The 16,903-nt window shown below is 46.3% G+C and overlaps 1 protein-coding gene across 2 annotated transcripts in view; it reads left to right on the forward strand.

The window, feature by feature from the left end:
* DDX54 (DEAD-box helicase 54) overlaps positions 1-16,903 on the forward strand; it is a 140,516-nt gene that overhangs the window by 88,421 nt on the left and 35,192 nt on the right. For both annotated transcript variants that reach the window (XM_078667161.1, XM_078667162.1), the window contains exons 10-11: positions 12,281-12,412; positions 13,638-13,848. In XM_078667161.1, coding sequence (XP_078523287.1) covers positions 12,281-12,412; positions 13,638-13,848 — 343 coding nt within the window. The remainder of the gene's footprint in view (positions 1-12,280; positions 12,413-13,637; positions 13,849-16,903) is intronic.

Raw genomic sequence — 16,903 nt, forward strand, 5'->3', positions numbered from 1 at the left:
AAGGTAGACGAGACAATGAGACCCATTCTGGACTTACGGTTCCTGAACAAATTCATAAGAACGCAAAAATTCAAAATGACCTCCCTGCAAGAGGTGCTCCCACAATTGCAGACCGGGGACTTCATGGTCACAATAGACCTCAAAGACGCCTACCTGCACATCCCAATGAACAGAAAGCACAAACACATGCTCAGGTTCACCATTGGAGAAAGCCACTACCAGTTCACGACACTGGCCTTCGGACTAAAATCAGCACCAAGAGTTTTCACAAAGTGCCTCGCAGCAGTCGCAGCGCACGTACGAAGGCAAGGAATACACGTATACTCTTACCTGGACGACTGGCTGGTGAAAGCAAACTCATACCAGAAATGCAAGCAGCACGCACATACAGTGACGAGCACGCTCATAAGCCTGGGGTTCTCCATCCATTGGAAGAAATCATCAATGGAGCCGGAACAAGTCAAGATCTTCCTGGGAGCACAGATCAACACCTTACAGGGCAAGGTGTTCCCCAGCGAGAAGAGGGCGAGGGCGCTGGTGAAGGAAACTCGCCTCTACCGGAAGGGACAAGCTCGGACAGTGAGGACTGCGAGCAAGATCATGGGGATGATGGCATCATGCATCCACCTGGTACCAAATGTACGACTCCACATGAGACCCATTCAAGAATGGCTACAGGAGCAATGGTCACAAGCTACAGGCGGTTGGGAGGATCTAGTGGTTGTAACGCACGCAGTGTAGAAGGAGATGGCATGGTGGACCATGGAGAACATAACAAGGGGAAAGCCTCTAACGCCCCCAACGCCAACGGTGACCATCACCACAGACGCATCCCTGAAGGGATGGGGCGCTCACATGGAGGAGCTCAAGGTGAGGGGACTGGACGCCAACAGATGCGGCAAAGCACATCAATTACCTAGAACTGAAGACAATCTTCCTTGCACTGAAAGCCTTTCAAACAAGACTGTACAAACACAAGGTGTTGATACAAACAGACAACACCACTGCGATGTTCTACATCAACAAGCAGGGGGGCACACAGTCAGCCCCGCTTTCAACGCTGGCGCAGGAGATATGGAGATGGGCCATCCCTCTCAAGATAGACCTGCTAGCCATACACCTACCAGGGAAGGACAACATACAAGCCGATTGGCTCAGCAGGCAGACCTCGGCATCCCACGAGTGGGAGCTCAATGCTCAGGAGACAAGGTACCTGTTCGACAGATGGGGGACACCATCGGTGGACCTGTTTGCCACACGCCAGAATGCAAAATGCCAAAACTTCGCATCCAGGCAGCCCGAGGAGGGGTCACTGGGGAATGCCCTATGGATAGATTGGTCAAGGACATTTGCTTACGCCTTTCCCCCGATACCACTGATGCACAGAGTGCTGAGCAAGTGCAGAGCGAGCAACATGACACTGATACTGGTCGCACCACAGTGGGCGAGGCAGACATGGTACTCGCAGATCATGGAGATGACAGTGTGCACCCCACAGATTCAGCAGGAGGAAAGACCTACTCTCCATGCAGAACGGAGAGGTACTACATCCAGAACCAGAGAGCATGAGCCTAGTTGCGTGGCTCCCGAGGACATAGAGTTCGCACATTTGAGACTGCCAGAAAGCACCCTGAGGGTCCTTCGGGAGGCACAAAGGCCCAGCACTCAGAAGTGCTACGTTGCGAAATGGAAAAGATTCACAATATGGTGCAGGCAAGAAAGACTTCACAATAAAATGAAGAGGGACTCCACAGTGCTAAGGTACCTGACGCACTTGCTGGAAAAAAACCTTAGCTCACCCTCTTTAAGAGTTCACTTGGCAGCGATAGTCGCCTACACAAGGGGAGAAACGTGCAGGAGTTTCTTCACATCACAGGTGGTGAAGAGATTCCTAGAAGGAGCGAAAAGGATCGCACCACCCAAGCGGGTGCCGCCTCCTGCATGGAACTTGAACACAGTCGTAACGGAACTCATGAAAGAGCCCTTTGAACCACTTCACAAGGCCTCCCTAAAGATGCTAACTATGAAAACAGCCTTCCTGGTTGCAATAACGTCCTTACGCAGAGTAAGCGAGCTTCAAGCGCTGACGCTACAAGAACCCTACATACAAATACACAATGATAGGGTTGTGATGAGGACTGACCCACACTTCATGCCGAAGGTGGTATCCAAATTTCACATGAACCAGTCTATACAGATACCGAGTTTTTCCCAAAAACCAACAACTAGCGCAGAGCGAGCGCTGCACACCCTGGACGCCAGAAGGGCAGTCATGCACTACATTGAAAGGACAAAGGGACACAGGAAAACAAAACAGTTCTTTGTCATTCGCAAACAGCTTCATGGGGAACGCAGTAACCAAAAAGACCATTGCACGATGGATCGCACAGACAATTCAACTCTGCCACAAGCGTGCAGGACAAGAGCTGGCAGAGGGGACACGTGCCCACTACACTAGGAAGAAGGGCGCTACAATAGCCTTCCTGGCTAACACACCCATAGAGGACATATGCCTGGCGGCAACATGGGCTTCGGTGCACACGTTCACGAAGCACTACTGTGTGGATATACAAATGAACAAGGAAGCTCAAGTTGGACAGAAGGTGCTACAGCACATATTCAACACCCAACGCTCATCTTCCACCCAGCTGCCACAGAGATGAGAAACCGCTACAAAATCTATGCACAGCATAGTGAATCCAGAAAGATTCACGCTGCAAAACGAATAGTTTTCTTACCTGTCGGTGTAGTTTTGCAGCTTGAAGATCTTTCTGGATTCACTAGCGAACCCACCCACCTCCGCCAGAAAGATGAGGCTGGAGAGAGAAGAGGTGGTTAACAAAAAAGAAAGGACTTTAAAGTACAAAGCGGTAAAATATCAACTAAATAGAACATTGCCATTACTTCGGAAACGAAAGAAACACGGAAAAAAAGAACCCGAAGATGGCGCCCAAGAGTGGGAGCTTCCGCAGGAAGCATGCCGACGCCCACCTGGGCTACAAAAAAAAAAAAAGAAAAGACTACGAATCCGGACCCAACCACAAGACCGCGGAATAATGCACAGCATAGTGAATCCAGAAAGATCTTCAAGCTGCAAAACTACACCGACAGGTAAGAAAACTATTCGTTATTGAATTTACCAGGTAAATATGGAGCCGAAGCTCGCAGTAATCTGTTGACATATCTGTGATATCCATATTACCTGCATTACTGACCACATATGAACATCTGCAAAACCTGCAGGCAATCCATCCTAAAAAAAAACATCGCACAGAGCTTTCGAAACCCCCCAAAACTAGATTACTTAGCACATGTTCGACCTTCAACTCTTTAGCAGGGGTTCTAAGTTGTATAAGGGTGGGCATCACATAGGGTAACCATTCTATACTGGGTCCATGTCTGGCAGGGGCGGTAGCTCTCTTCCTCGGTAGCTTGCCCATCTAGACCATATTTTTCTGTGTTTTTAGGGGCATCCCCTCGCCTGAAAAACTGCGATCTCAGCCCCATGCAGGAATCTAAAGCTTTCCTCCAGCCTCCAAGTGTCGGGGGAGATGTCAACCCCCCCTCCCCCCCAACTGCTGTGCCATGTCTCGTTTAGCCAGGGTAAGAACCAGGAAAAGCAAATGCCCCTTATGTGTTTCCCCCTATTCTATCTGTGTTGTGCAATAAAACGAGTTGCAGGTCAAATTGGAGGTCCCAGCCCAGGACCTGCTTCAGGCAGGACGTTACCCTATGTCAGAACGGCTGCAGTGCACTACAGCTCCACACAGTATGAAGAAACAAACCCTCTTCTGTCTCACAGCGGAGACGCATTGGGGACGAAATAGCTCCCATCTGCCACAGCCGTAATCTTGTGTAATATATACGATGGATACATTTAAACTGGATTAGGCGGTATCGCGAGGACACCGCTGCGCTCCGGGGGCTGGCTAGAACCTCCGACCAATCATCCTCTGTCATATCTGGTAGGTCCCTGAGCCATGCCGACCTTGTCTTCTGTAAGTTAGTTTGGGCGTGTGTAGTCAATGTCTGATATATCTGGCGTATTTTGTGCTCCCCAAAGTCTTCTGTGAGTAGTCGCCCTTCTAGCGGGTGATATTCGGGCAGGGTCTCGACCGTGCTTAGTTTGGGGTGGAGTGCATGTCTCAGTTGCAAGTACTTATAAAATAGTGACCTGTGTAGTTGAAACTCGGTCTGTAACTGGGTAAACTATTTCAGTGTAGTTCCTCGCACAACATCACCTAGGGTGGATATCCCAAGCAGGTCCCACTTCCTAAACTCCCCAGGGCTGCTACCGGACGGAGATAGGTACCATTCCACAACAGTGTCAATCCAGTCAGGCGGCCCTGCCAGCCCATCTGCCGGATTGCAAGTCGCTAAATTCATATCACCACTCTACCAGCCGGTGGCTAGAAATCCACACTGGTGTGACTATATAGAATTTGGAGGAGAGGCTTATGTTCCATAGCTCTGTGCTCCAGCCAATATGCTGGATCCATACTTTTACTTTTTCACATCACCTTCTTTTCAACACTGTACTAACAACATTTCTGGCAAGACAACACATTTCGGACACAAATCAGCATCATCACCTGGATAAGTGAGAACTGCCTTTGCTTGAATGACCCAAAAATGTGGCCTCCATTGGGATGTGTGGGTACCTGTGCGTCCTGAGCAAAGTCCTGTTAACAGTTTTCTTAACAGTGACAAGTGTATTTAGAAAATCTTGGTGGTGTCAGCTTGAAATGGTGGACATTTGTGCCAGATGGATAGGTTATTACTAGTGTGCCTGTAAGTAATCTTCTTTGATAGAAGTGGGCTAGATTAAAAGTTCTACTGCTTTCAATATGCCTTTTCAGTAGCACTAAAACCACAGACTAAATTCTCCCAGGCAACTACAGTCTTTTCAGTTTTTGTGTGCTTTGCACAATAAAACTCATGCACTTGCTCTTCAGACTGCTGTAGTTGTCTCCTAAGAGCATTCTAGCAGCTACACCAATAGGTTATACTCTCACCTTCAGACTGATGTCATTCCCCATATAAGTCTGTGTGCTGAGTCAACAGTTAAGGTCTGCAAAAGTGTAGGGTGTACCAGGGTAGGGAAGTGTCCGATGGATTATTATACATTACAGTGCTCCAGAGAATGCAAGTGTGAGGGGGAGGTGAGTTCCCTCTCGCCTTCCGCTCAAATAAAATCTTAAGGTACAGCAGAGAGAGGTGTTGGGTACACTGCAAGATATATTGACAAACATGTCCTGAAACTCTGGCCATTATTGGGGGCAAGCAATACACTTGTTCATCCTACGTCCTAGTACCTCAGCCATCCCCCAGCCCAGAGAAAGTTTCCTTGAGCGACTGAGCATGATGAAAAAGTCATGAAACTGATACCAAAGACCGCAGACCCTCGAAGTAAAAAGATGCCCAGGGTCGTAAGTACGACACCTGTCTTTGAGAGCCATGTGTTGAAACAAGCCTGCATAAGAAGTCCCACGCTGATGTAGATTACCACTACTACTGGAGATGGCATCAAGTCCCGAGCATGAACAAAAGAAATAGGCACCCCAGGACCTCTGCCACTTTTGGGTTCTGATCGGCATGAGAGAAGGCTTTGGAGCTGACTAGGCCTCCCCCCAAAGGGTGGCAAGCCTCAACATACGTCAGGCCATCCTCGATCCCGGGTTTTGCACATCCTCGCTCGCACCTGAAGTATATGCCAAAGGTGCCACCAGTCGATGCCAAAAGCTTTGTTGGTTATTGGATCTGAAAAGTTGTCTATATCGAAACCGGAGGAGGACTCGATGGCAGGCAGAGGGGCGTCTTAATCCACCGTATCATGGGAAAGATTTTGGCGAAACCATCTCATCCTAAGCCCTCAGAGACCATCCCTCATAAAAGAAGGCTTGTCTTTAAAGAGCAGCTTCTGTCGGAGATCTCTTTGGATTTGGCACCCAAGAATGACTAAGCACAAGCCCTCCTCCACATTTCCCATCACCACCACCACCACTTCCTCCATCTACCCTACCTCTGCCTTCACCTACACCACTACAGTCATTCACAACCCCTCCTCCACCAGAGGTACTTGAGGGGTCCCCACACCCCACAAACTTAATATTGCACTAGTGAATCCATGGACCCATACAGCTGCCTTTCGACAAAGGTAGTTGATGACCCTTAGGAATACTTGTGTGTTTACGCCCTGGGGGCGGGGGGGGGGGCAAGGTTTGAACCACTATCCAGCTAGAGCTTCTCCATCAGATGACACCATCCTGCCATGAGGTCATCGATAGGGCATTTAAGTACCACAAAGTGTATATGCATGTGCTACAAGAGGAAGAGAAATTCCTAGTGTAGACTCTCTCCACAGTCCAGTTTCTACCCCTACTTAAATCTGCCCCAACATAATTATCAGTAAAGGCTAAGGTGGTGACACCTAGGATTAAGAAGAAGTATACACTTTTACCCAGTAACTCCTCTTACAGAAAGCCCACTGACTTCTTAGTATAACAAAGTACCCCTTTTGACATGGCCACCCCTCTTTTTGCCTGGCATTTGATGCAATTTTGACAGAAAGTGCACTGGGCTCTTGCTAGCCAGGTCCCCAGAGCCAGATCTCTTTCCCTAAAACTATACATCTGTTCCCCCAATTGGCCATACATTTAGCATCCCTGTAAGTCCCTACTAAATGGTACCACGAGTACCCAGGGCATTGATACTAAAGAGGATCCCTAAGGGTTGCAGCACGTAATGTGCCACTCCAACCTAAAAAACCTCACTACACCTAAAATATAGCCATCCATGACCCCTAAACACCCGTCAGCACCCCTAAACTCGACCTGTCCCTGAATATTTAAAACCACTTACCACCCTAAACTCCACCCAATCCTGAGCCCTATAAATTCTCCACCACCCCAAATCTGTCCATCACTAAACCCTAAAAGTCTCTGCCAGTCCTAAACTCTACCAATTAATGAACCCAAAAGCCCCTTAAATCCTTTAAACGCCACCCATACATTCCACCCATTTATAATACCTAAAAATAAAACCCTCACCCTCCTTAAACTTCATCCATCCAAAAAAAAAAACCTGTTTTTGTTGCCTATCCTCTACCCATTCCTGACCCTTAACAACTCATCACCCTTAAACATTACCTATACCTAAACCCAAAAATCCCTCACTAGTCCTAAATTCCAGCCAAGTTAATGTACTTTTAGATTTTTTATTTAAAATGATCTTTTCTTTGAAATAGCTGTAAACTTCTTTGTTTTATTTGGCTGCTTTCCGGTCCACTGCAGTCTCTGTGGGACCAATTTTTGACGGAGAAAACGGTCAGCTGCCACTTTTCCTGGTTGATTCTTCTAGCGTGGCTCTCGCATGCAGTGCCGGCTTTAGAGCTGGTGGCGCCCAGTGCGACAGTAATTTTGGCGCCCCCACCCCATGACCGCCTCCCTGGGTTCTCACTACCACCAGGAAAAAGTGCCCCTCATATCTCCAATCTTAAGTTATTGCTAAACACAGCGCCCATCCCCCCCCCCCCCACACCTAAGGTCAGCGCCCCCTCCATAGGTCAGCGCCAAGCTGGCCCTGCCCACATGCCATTTTTTAAAGTCATTGGTCTAATGCTGACTTGGGGGCACACAGAAAGAAGATGTTGACATGCACGAGCAGTGGCCGCGTGCAGCGGGCACGCCAAAGACAAGCATGCCTGCGCCCGACCTTCTCCAGGCCCACTGCCCCTTCTGTTATCGAGGTTAATGACTCGGCATCAGCTACTCAACTAATACTCTCTATAACCTGGGAGACTCATCTATCCTCAGGAGAAACATGCGGCTTAAAATCACCTCCCTTGTAGCCAGGAAGGGCCGGTAACCTGTCATACATGCAGGTTTACCTGCTTGGCGTACTCCTCGAATAATTTGGGTGTGATCACTGATATTGCTATGCATTCTGACAGCCATGCTGTTTCCTCAGAAACCCTTGCTATTACTAGGGCTCATATGTTACCTTGTAGCCCAAATAGCCTTTTATGCAATGTTAGATCCCTTCCTAAGCATGCCATTGAAATTTGGAACCTAATTTCCTTCCTGTCCCTGGAAGTATTCTTTTTTACAGAAACTTATGTGTGCACAACCACCCTTCCTTAAGTTGCGCTTGCACTCCCAGGTAATTACCATATGATCAGATCTGACCGAGAATTCAAGTTGGGAGGTGGAACTGAATTTATTTTTCAAGATGCGATTAAAGTATCATTAGTTGATGCATTAATGGCTGACTGAGTAGAATTGGGTATTTTCAAACTAGAGTTTCCTTCTGGAGACTTTTGGAAAGGAGCTCTTGTTTATCACCCCCCCCAAACCCTAAGAAAGATTTTAGTCGCTGCTAACTGCGTTTATTGGCACTCACGTATTGTCGACATTATTTCCTGCTGTTGGGATACTTCAATTATCATGGGGAAGATCTCTCTAACAGAGAGGTAGCACAATTAATCTCCGACATGGGTTGTTAGATCTACATCAAAAAGTTAAAGGCCCCACTCATGCAGCTGGTCACAGCCTAGACTTAATCTCTACTAATGCTAGAGAGCTATGTTGTGACCCTCCCTTAGCTCTCACCCAGACAGATCCTTCCTACTCCAGTTTCTGATGCCATCATCAGTGGGAACAATCAAATCTACATTTGGAGGCCATAAAACTCTGCGACAATGGCGTCAGGTGACCTCTGATGCTTTTACCAATGTCTTCGAACAGCCAATGCCCTTCCCAGAACTCAATATCAACATCGCATTAGCACAATTCAATAAATCCTCATATTGGGTTTTTGATAGTATTGCTGCTCTATACCAAGGAGTAAACCTCCCCCCTGGTTCACAAAGGAGCTGAGACAGGGGAAACCCTCCTGCAAAAACCTAGAAAGGCGCTGGCTAAAAATGAAATATCAAATTGATAAAGATGCCTTCAGACTAGCTCTGCCTTCCTATCACAGGCATATCAAAGTAGCCCATAAAGGGCATATCATCACTCAAATAGAGCAAGCAGGCAATTCATCTAAAGAACTTTCAAAATCCTTCTCGATTTTGTGAATCCTTTTGTCTGCTCTCAAACTATCCCTACCTCACAAGAACCGTGTAATGACAAAGCTGACTTTTTTTCTTTTTTTAAAACAAAATCATTCAAATGTATTGAAAATTCACCTCGCCCACAGTTCTACCTAGTGTGAGGTCATACCACAATGCCTCTTGTCAGAATGGCACTTGCTCTCTAGAAAAATGTGTTTATTTTTCTTTGCAGCAGATTCAACATGTCCCGCCTGGGTCACAGCTTTGCTTTCGCACCAGATGGCTCCTACTGTTGTGGCTTTGTTTAATCTATCCATTGACCCCTCCCAGCCGTTCTAAAACCTATTTGAATGTTTAGTTTGGATTTAGGCATCTCTCAGCACCACCTCAGCATCAGAGCAGCACCACCACCTCAGCAACACTCTGCACCACCTCAGTACCAGCGCTGCATCTCCTCAGCACCACTCAACACCACCACTGTGCCACCTCAGGATCAGCACAGCACCATCTCTCAGTAGCACTGCCTCCACGTCCGTGCACCACCACCAATTCAGCAGAGGGGCAGCATCAACTCAGCACCAGAGCAGCACCACCGCAGCATCTCTCAGCACCACCTCAGCATCACTGAGCATCACTCAGCACCACCTCAGTATAACTCAGCACCACCTTCGCCAGGCACACCTCCACTTCAGCACCAGTGCTGCACCACCTCAGCACAGCACCACCATAGCACCACTTCAGCATCAGGACAGCACCATATCAGCACAGCACCCCCACCTCATCAGTGCACCACCACCTGTGCACCACCACCTGACCACCAGCGCTACACAACCTCAACAGTAACCAGCAGCACAGCACCATCTCCGCATCAGCACAGCACCACCAGCGCTCCACCAACTCGGCACCAGTGCAGCCCTACCACAGCATCAGCACAGTACCACCTCAGCACCACTTCAGCATTAGAACAGCACCAGCAAAGCATCATTTCAGCATCAACTCGGCATCATTCAGCACCTCCTGAGCCCCAGCACAGCATCACCTGAGCACCACCAAAGCATCATTCACCTCAGTATCACCTGAGCATCGCCTCCGCCCACAACCATCTAAGCACCAGTGCAGCACCACCTCAGCTCCAGCACAGAATCAGCACAGCACCACCTCAGCACCAGCACAGCACCACCTCAGCACCAGCACAGCATCACCTCCTCAGGTTCAGTGCAGCACCACCTGTGCACCACCACAGCACCATATCCGTATCAGCACAGCACCACCTACCTTCTCCTCAGCTCACCACCACAGGGGCAGCACCAGCGCAGCACCACCTCAAAAGCACTGCACCACCTCAACTACAGCAGCATCAGCACAGCACTACCTCTGCATCAGTGCACCAGTGCGCCACCAACTCGGCACCAGCGCAGCTCAACCACAGCATCAGCGCAGCACCACCTCAGCACCACCGCAGCACTACCTCTGTAGCAACTCCGCACCTGTGCCACCTCAGTACAAGTGCTGCATCACCTCATCAACAGCATAGCACCACTTAAGCACCAGCACAGCACAATTCTACCACACACTTCCACAAATAACAATTTCAATCCAAGTCGCTAATTTCTACTCTACACCACATACCTCCACTCGACACCTAAACAAAACACATAGGTAAAAAAACATTGTCATTTAAAATGCCAGTAGCTCTAACTCTCACAAATGCAAGATCTATTGCATTTCTAATATATAAAAATGACATCCCTGATCACATATAGACATACTAATAATACTCTGCCTCCAGCCATGCAGAGCCGGGGCTAGCCATGGGACCAGGCTGTGTACCCAGCCGTCTATGAGCAGTCAATCCACACTCCATATGGCCTTTGCCTGTGCCCAGTAGAGGTTGACTGGTGGGTATTTGCTTTTACCAGGCGCTACTGCCAGCCCTCCACAGGCAACCCCTGTAGTGTATAACCTTTGCACTGTGCACAATATGGAAATATGGAGCTGGCTTCACGGCCTCACCTACCGATGGTACATGGCCTTTGGCCAACCCTGGGCAGTGACCAACCACCACTATTTATGGTATTTGGCTTTATGCAGTGGAGGCCTATGGTCCAGCCATGCACCACACTTGTAGGGCAGCCAGTCTTCACTGCATAGAACCTTCAACTGTGCAACCTGATTTAATGCTGGGCCTGGCAGTCTCCAAAGACCTGCATCAAAATGTTAGTGAACAGCCTACCATCACCACATACAGCTTTCAGCCCTATACAGTGGGTTTGAGCAACATGGCCTGTTTTACGGCTGGGCCCTGAAATCAGAGCCTTTCGGCTTCCAATCTTGCTGCGTAGGCCTTCAGTTTCACGCAGCTGAAGTTGGCTGCGAGACCCGGCCATAGCCCAGCGTCCATGACTTCGCAGACATTTTGTCTCTGTCACATATGGAACGAGGCTCTTTGTATTCCTGTGTTATGTATTGATTTATGGTTCACAATTTGTCTTCATTATAGATGTTCTAAGTGATGTCATCAAGGTTGTCATTTGAGATGTCATCAGTGATGCCATCAAACATGTCATTTAACGTGCTATGAGTGAAGTCATAAATTAGGTAATAGTAGTGCTTAAAGGGGGTGTGAATTATGGTTAATTCACTTAACGATAACTGGTGAATTTCAAGGCTTTTTAGGTTTCCTTTCGTAACTATAATTGCACTGTAACTGTGTGTTTTTTCAGTGAATTTCATTCTTTTGTAAACATCAAAGACTTGTAGGCAGTGCTAACCATAACTTTACTTTAACTTTTGTCTTTTCAGCCAATATTCAAAGAGATAATATTTTTGTTCACATTAAATGTAGTATCTTAGTAGTAATGCAATAGCTTCACTGATAAAGAACTTCTATCCACATGTCGGGATATTCTGACTCTACTTATGCATTAACAAAATAAGGGGCTTGCCTTAAGTGTGAATTTATCCTGTACAGTAACATCTAATCTTCTTCTGTCAGAGAACATATTAATATGTGCTCACTATAGCATCCCTATTGTCGTTGCTTAAAGGCAGGAATACAGTAGAGCTTATACTGTCCTCTTGAGATGTCTTGCCTATTTCTGATGCAGACGTCTTCGCGATAAAGTAAGCGGTATTGTAATATTAAAAAGTTGGTGTTAGGATCGCAAAGATAAAGTACCCAAAGTACTGATACATGCTAGATGAGCCCAATGTCTTTCATTTCTGCAGCTTGCTTTCTTCCTTATGCGTGCTGATGACAAGCCTGCCATTCTCCTTCACCTGCTCCGTAATGTGGTGAAGCCACAAGAACTTACAGTTGTATTTGTTGCCACAAAACACCATGCAGAGCATCTTAAGGAGGTAAGGCCTGAGTGAGGGTCAGTGTCTTGTGGTTGCTCATACATAGAGGTAGACAGCTCTTTTCAGTAGACGTTCCTGTTTATCCTTGTGACTTCTCACCTCTTTATGACTTGCATTGCTTTGCTTTGTACGCCAGCAAGAGGAATTCTGTGCCTGCACAATCTAAAATCCAAGCTAGAGCAACATTTAGAAATGTATAACCTCTGATTATCTATGCCCATTTCCAATGCTTACTCCTGGTCTTGTACTCTTTGGTTGTACCTTACTTTGCTCTGCGTTCCATATTCTCCTCTGACTGGTTCCAACACCTCCATCTCTCTAGCTTCATTGGTTGTTTCTCTAACTCTGTGACGACTACTTTGTCTCTGCTTGCTCTGCTTACTCCATTCTGCCAGCTCAGGCACGGTGTAGTGATTTTCTTTTATGCAAAGCGATGTTTAATCTTCTTGGAATGGAAGCTCCCACTCCCAATATGACTCCCAAGGCATGCGTTCCTTTAAGTGCCCAGGTAGCATGCACAAAACAGGTGGTGACTGGAGGAGAGTTTGTGGACCAATCTGTAGAGTTGAAGCATGTCATAAAACTGGCCCTGAAGTCGTTTTTGGAGAAACAATGGCACTGTAGCCATCTGAGGCCAAAGCTCTGGAAGCATGAGTGTGCAATGGTACTGCACTGATGAACATATTTATTTTCCTGTCCTTGCATTGGTCTGGTCTTAGTTTGTCCACAAATTGTTCTCTTGCAGCTGTGCTTGGGTTTGCTGTATTTGAAGCACCCCAAATCTACTATATTACTGCTGATAAAATTACATTGGCCAGAAGTATGAAACTTGGTGTCCAAAGGACTATGGGAGACTACATAAAGCTGGCCTTAGGGCTATTTGGGCTGAAATTAGAGGCAGTCCCATATTGAAGCCAACTGAGTATTTCTGATTAGAGATGCTCTGTTCTGTGCATACTTGGGAATCGTGTGCTGCGTCTGCCCATACTGTGTTTGTTGCGTATGAGGCAAACCAGCATTTCTGCTGCTCGTGCCACACTTACCCTGTGTGTTTATGAAAAGCTTGCATTGCTAGGGCCCATGCAATGGCTGGCCTGAGTAGTTAAAAATGGAAACCATTTTTCTATATAAAAGCCCAAATTATTGAATTAACCAATGCTTGTATTATGTGTACCGTGACACTCAACTGCTCAAACTGTCATTTCTTTCTGATAATTCTCTTCAGCTGATAACTGTAGAGGGCATAAACTGCTCCCACATCTACAGCTCTCTGGATCAGACAGCTCGCAAAATAAACATTGGCAAGTTTGTGCATGGCAAGTGCTCGGTGATGATTGTAACAGACGTAGCTGCCCGTGGAATTGACATACCCATGCTGGACAATGTAATCAACTTCAATGTGCCACCCAAGGCCAAGCTGTTTCTGCACAGAGTGGGTGAGTATCTGTGAGGTGCACTTACGTTTGGCCTGAATGTTTGGTGGCAAGTGTTGGTTGGCATTGTTCATGAATGCTTTGGATTCTTGCACAGACTTCAGAGAAAAGCCAAGCACAGGAGGGTGTCCGTATCAAATTCTTCTCTCAATAGCTGTAATTTCAAGAACGAGAATGCAGAACGCAATGGGGACATAACTTCTTTTCACCCGGAGATGCGATTTTTCTGTAGGGAGACCAAAAGCTGAACGCACATGGAAGCCAACAACTCTGAGAACTATTTATTCGAAGACACTGAGGGTTCTATTGACAGTGTTTCTCATCTGCCTCTCACCCCATGGATTGTGATGTAACTTTTAATGTAGTGCTTTACTTTTCTGTTCACACATCCCACACATCTGTATTTTAAGATTAACACTTTTGAGGGGGTTTATAAGTCAATAGCACATGATAGTGGAATGTAAGTCTTAAGATTCCCACTTATAAGAAAACATACAGAGCTCAATACTTCAGTTGCTGCCCTTACTGCTAGGACATTGGTGAGGTAGACGATTCTGCCTTTCATGTAGGAAGGTGGGTGCCTATTACGAGGAAGTGGTTGCAAAGCAGGATCACAAAGTGTGGCACAAGGTATCGGAAAGTGAAGCTTTTCTGTTACTTTTTGTTAAGTTGATGTCAACAGATACAAGATAAAGTTGGTATTGTATCCATTTTCATTTTTAAATATGTGTATTCAATGTTTGATTTTAAATTACAGACAGCAACATATGAACAATAGATCAGTTCAAAGTTATATGTCGTTACAATTATGCACATAATGACTTCTCTGTCTTTCTTTTGACCCCCTCTTAATATATCTTTCTACATACAGTTAAGGTGGGCGTTCATCTGGGGGATTTTCCTGGCATCTAGTTTGCTCATGCATTGTTTCCAAAGCAGCCAGTAATTTTTAATTTGTACTTGTCAATTTCATCCTAATTCCTTCTGCTATGTCCCTTTGACCTACATTCCTTATGCAGTTTTCGATGCTAGATGTCTTGGGGCTCAGTCAGTGTATTGCCAGTCTTCTTATCTCGTATGCGATGTACATAGCAATTTAGTTTTCCTGGCCAATCTCTTGAAGCAGCAAGAGTGTATGCAACCCTAGAGAGAAATGTACAGAAAACTTTATATGATGATGATGAGAGAAACTGCAACTGTGAAGCTGAAGAGGAGAGATGATTGCATCAGAAGGAAATGAGGAGAGGTTGTGGGAAGTCTAGGAAATGGATGAGAGATGCAGAGCCGCATAAGTAACTGATGAGAGATGCAGGACTGAATAAGCAACTGATGATAGGAACGGTGCAGGCTAGGAAACTGATGAGAGATGCAGGTAAGCATAAACAGCTGATGGGAGATGTTAGACAGCCTAGGAAACTGATGAGAGATGCAGATTTACTTAAGGAACTTAAGAAGAGCAATGCAGGGCAGCGTAGTGAACTGCTGAGAATAGATGCATGTCACTAACAAATAAGGTGTGATACCTGCACTACCTAAGGAACTGATGAAGAGAAATGCACAGACAGTCTAAAGAACTAATAAATGAGGTACTAGACATCCTAGGTAACTGATGGTATTAAATGCATCACATTCTAAGGTGCTAATGGGTAGAAATGCAAGGGTGTCTTAAGGAGATGAGATGGGGTGGGCACAGAGTTACATGAACACTCTTACGAGAACAGGCAGAAATCGGCAAGTCGCGCTGCTTGCACTGATCTTTGTTGCAGCTCAACTAGATTTCCTACTCAAGCTGCAGTTTTCTCACCACGAACGGTTGCATCTGCCTACATTGAGAAAATCTCACCAAGTGCCCTACTAGCACCCAGAAATCTCGTGACAGGACGCCAATTCTCGCTCACCAAATTACCGTAGGTGAGCCGTGTGTGAGAAAAAACTCAGAAATTTGTCCAGAACGCTGCATTGCATGCATAACGCTCAGTGGCCAAAACTCAGCGAACTCCGCTGTCGGAGCAGGATTTATCGCCCATGCCTAGAGTTGAGTTGGAGAGATGCAGGGGACTCTAAGGTAAATGTTAACGAAGGACAGTCTACAAATGGATGAGGAGAGATGCAAGGGCAGCCTCAAAAACTGATGAGAGATATGCATAGAGTACAAGGAACTACTCATGGCTAGCTTAAAACAAACTGAACAGAGATCCAAGATTCCATGGAACTTCTGAAGAAAGAGTCCGGTAAAATGTAAATAACCAATGACCGTTTTCTAGATAGTGTTAAAATCTGATGAAGAAAAATGCAAGCAGAATAATAAACTGCTTTTTTCTGCAGCTCTCCACTGAAGAGAAATGCAGCATACAAACCAGCTCAAGAGAGAAGCAGGGAGACGTTAAAAAGAACTGGGGAGATATGCAAAGAGTGTAGAGGGACCACTGATAAGAGGAGATGGATCATATTGAGAAATGTTGAGATGACTGTACTCATGAGGAAAGATGGTGGGAGAGGCTAAGAACCTGTTAAAGTGAGCGAGCGAGAGGCACCAATTTTACCACAAACTGACAATATTTAATGAGTGATTAGCAGCCACGAAGGCGATATGTAGGGAATCGAAGGATAAAAATCCTCATATAAGTTCTAGAGTTACTTGATAACAGAAGAAGCCTTTTAGGGCCCTTCAGGGGGGATGAATGGAGAGTGAAAGAAACCAATGCAGAAAATCATATGTTTGAGGCATATGAGCTGTAGATCGTATACTTGTGCGTAGATCACCATCTGCTGTTGGGCTTCGATGTGTGCACTTTGTTTTTGTCTTTGGAAGAAGTCTTTGTAGTCACGAGGTAGGGGACTCCTCCTTAGGACAATAGTGAACATGGGCATGGACTCCATCTCCAGATTGATTTTATCTGCCATCGGGTTCTGATGTGATTTGCTGCCCTCCGCGTCGGTGTCCTTTTTCGAACCCCCTTCGACGCGCAATCCCTCCACTCAACGGTATTGTCTCAATCGTGTTTCCTTTTCGACACTTATCTTCAAGATATATAAAATCCTCAACCACTATCTTTAA

This window comes from Lissotriton helveticus, chromosome 11 (genome assembly GCF_964261635.1).
Source record: "Lissotriton helveticus chromosome 11, aLisHel1.1, whole genome shotgun sequence".
In the NCBI taxonomy this organism is placed as follows: domain Eukaryota; kingdom Metazoa; phylum Chordata; class Amphibia; order Caudata; family Salamandridae; genus Lissotriton; species Lissotriton helveticus.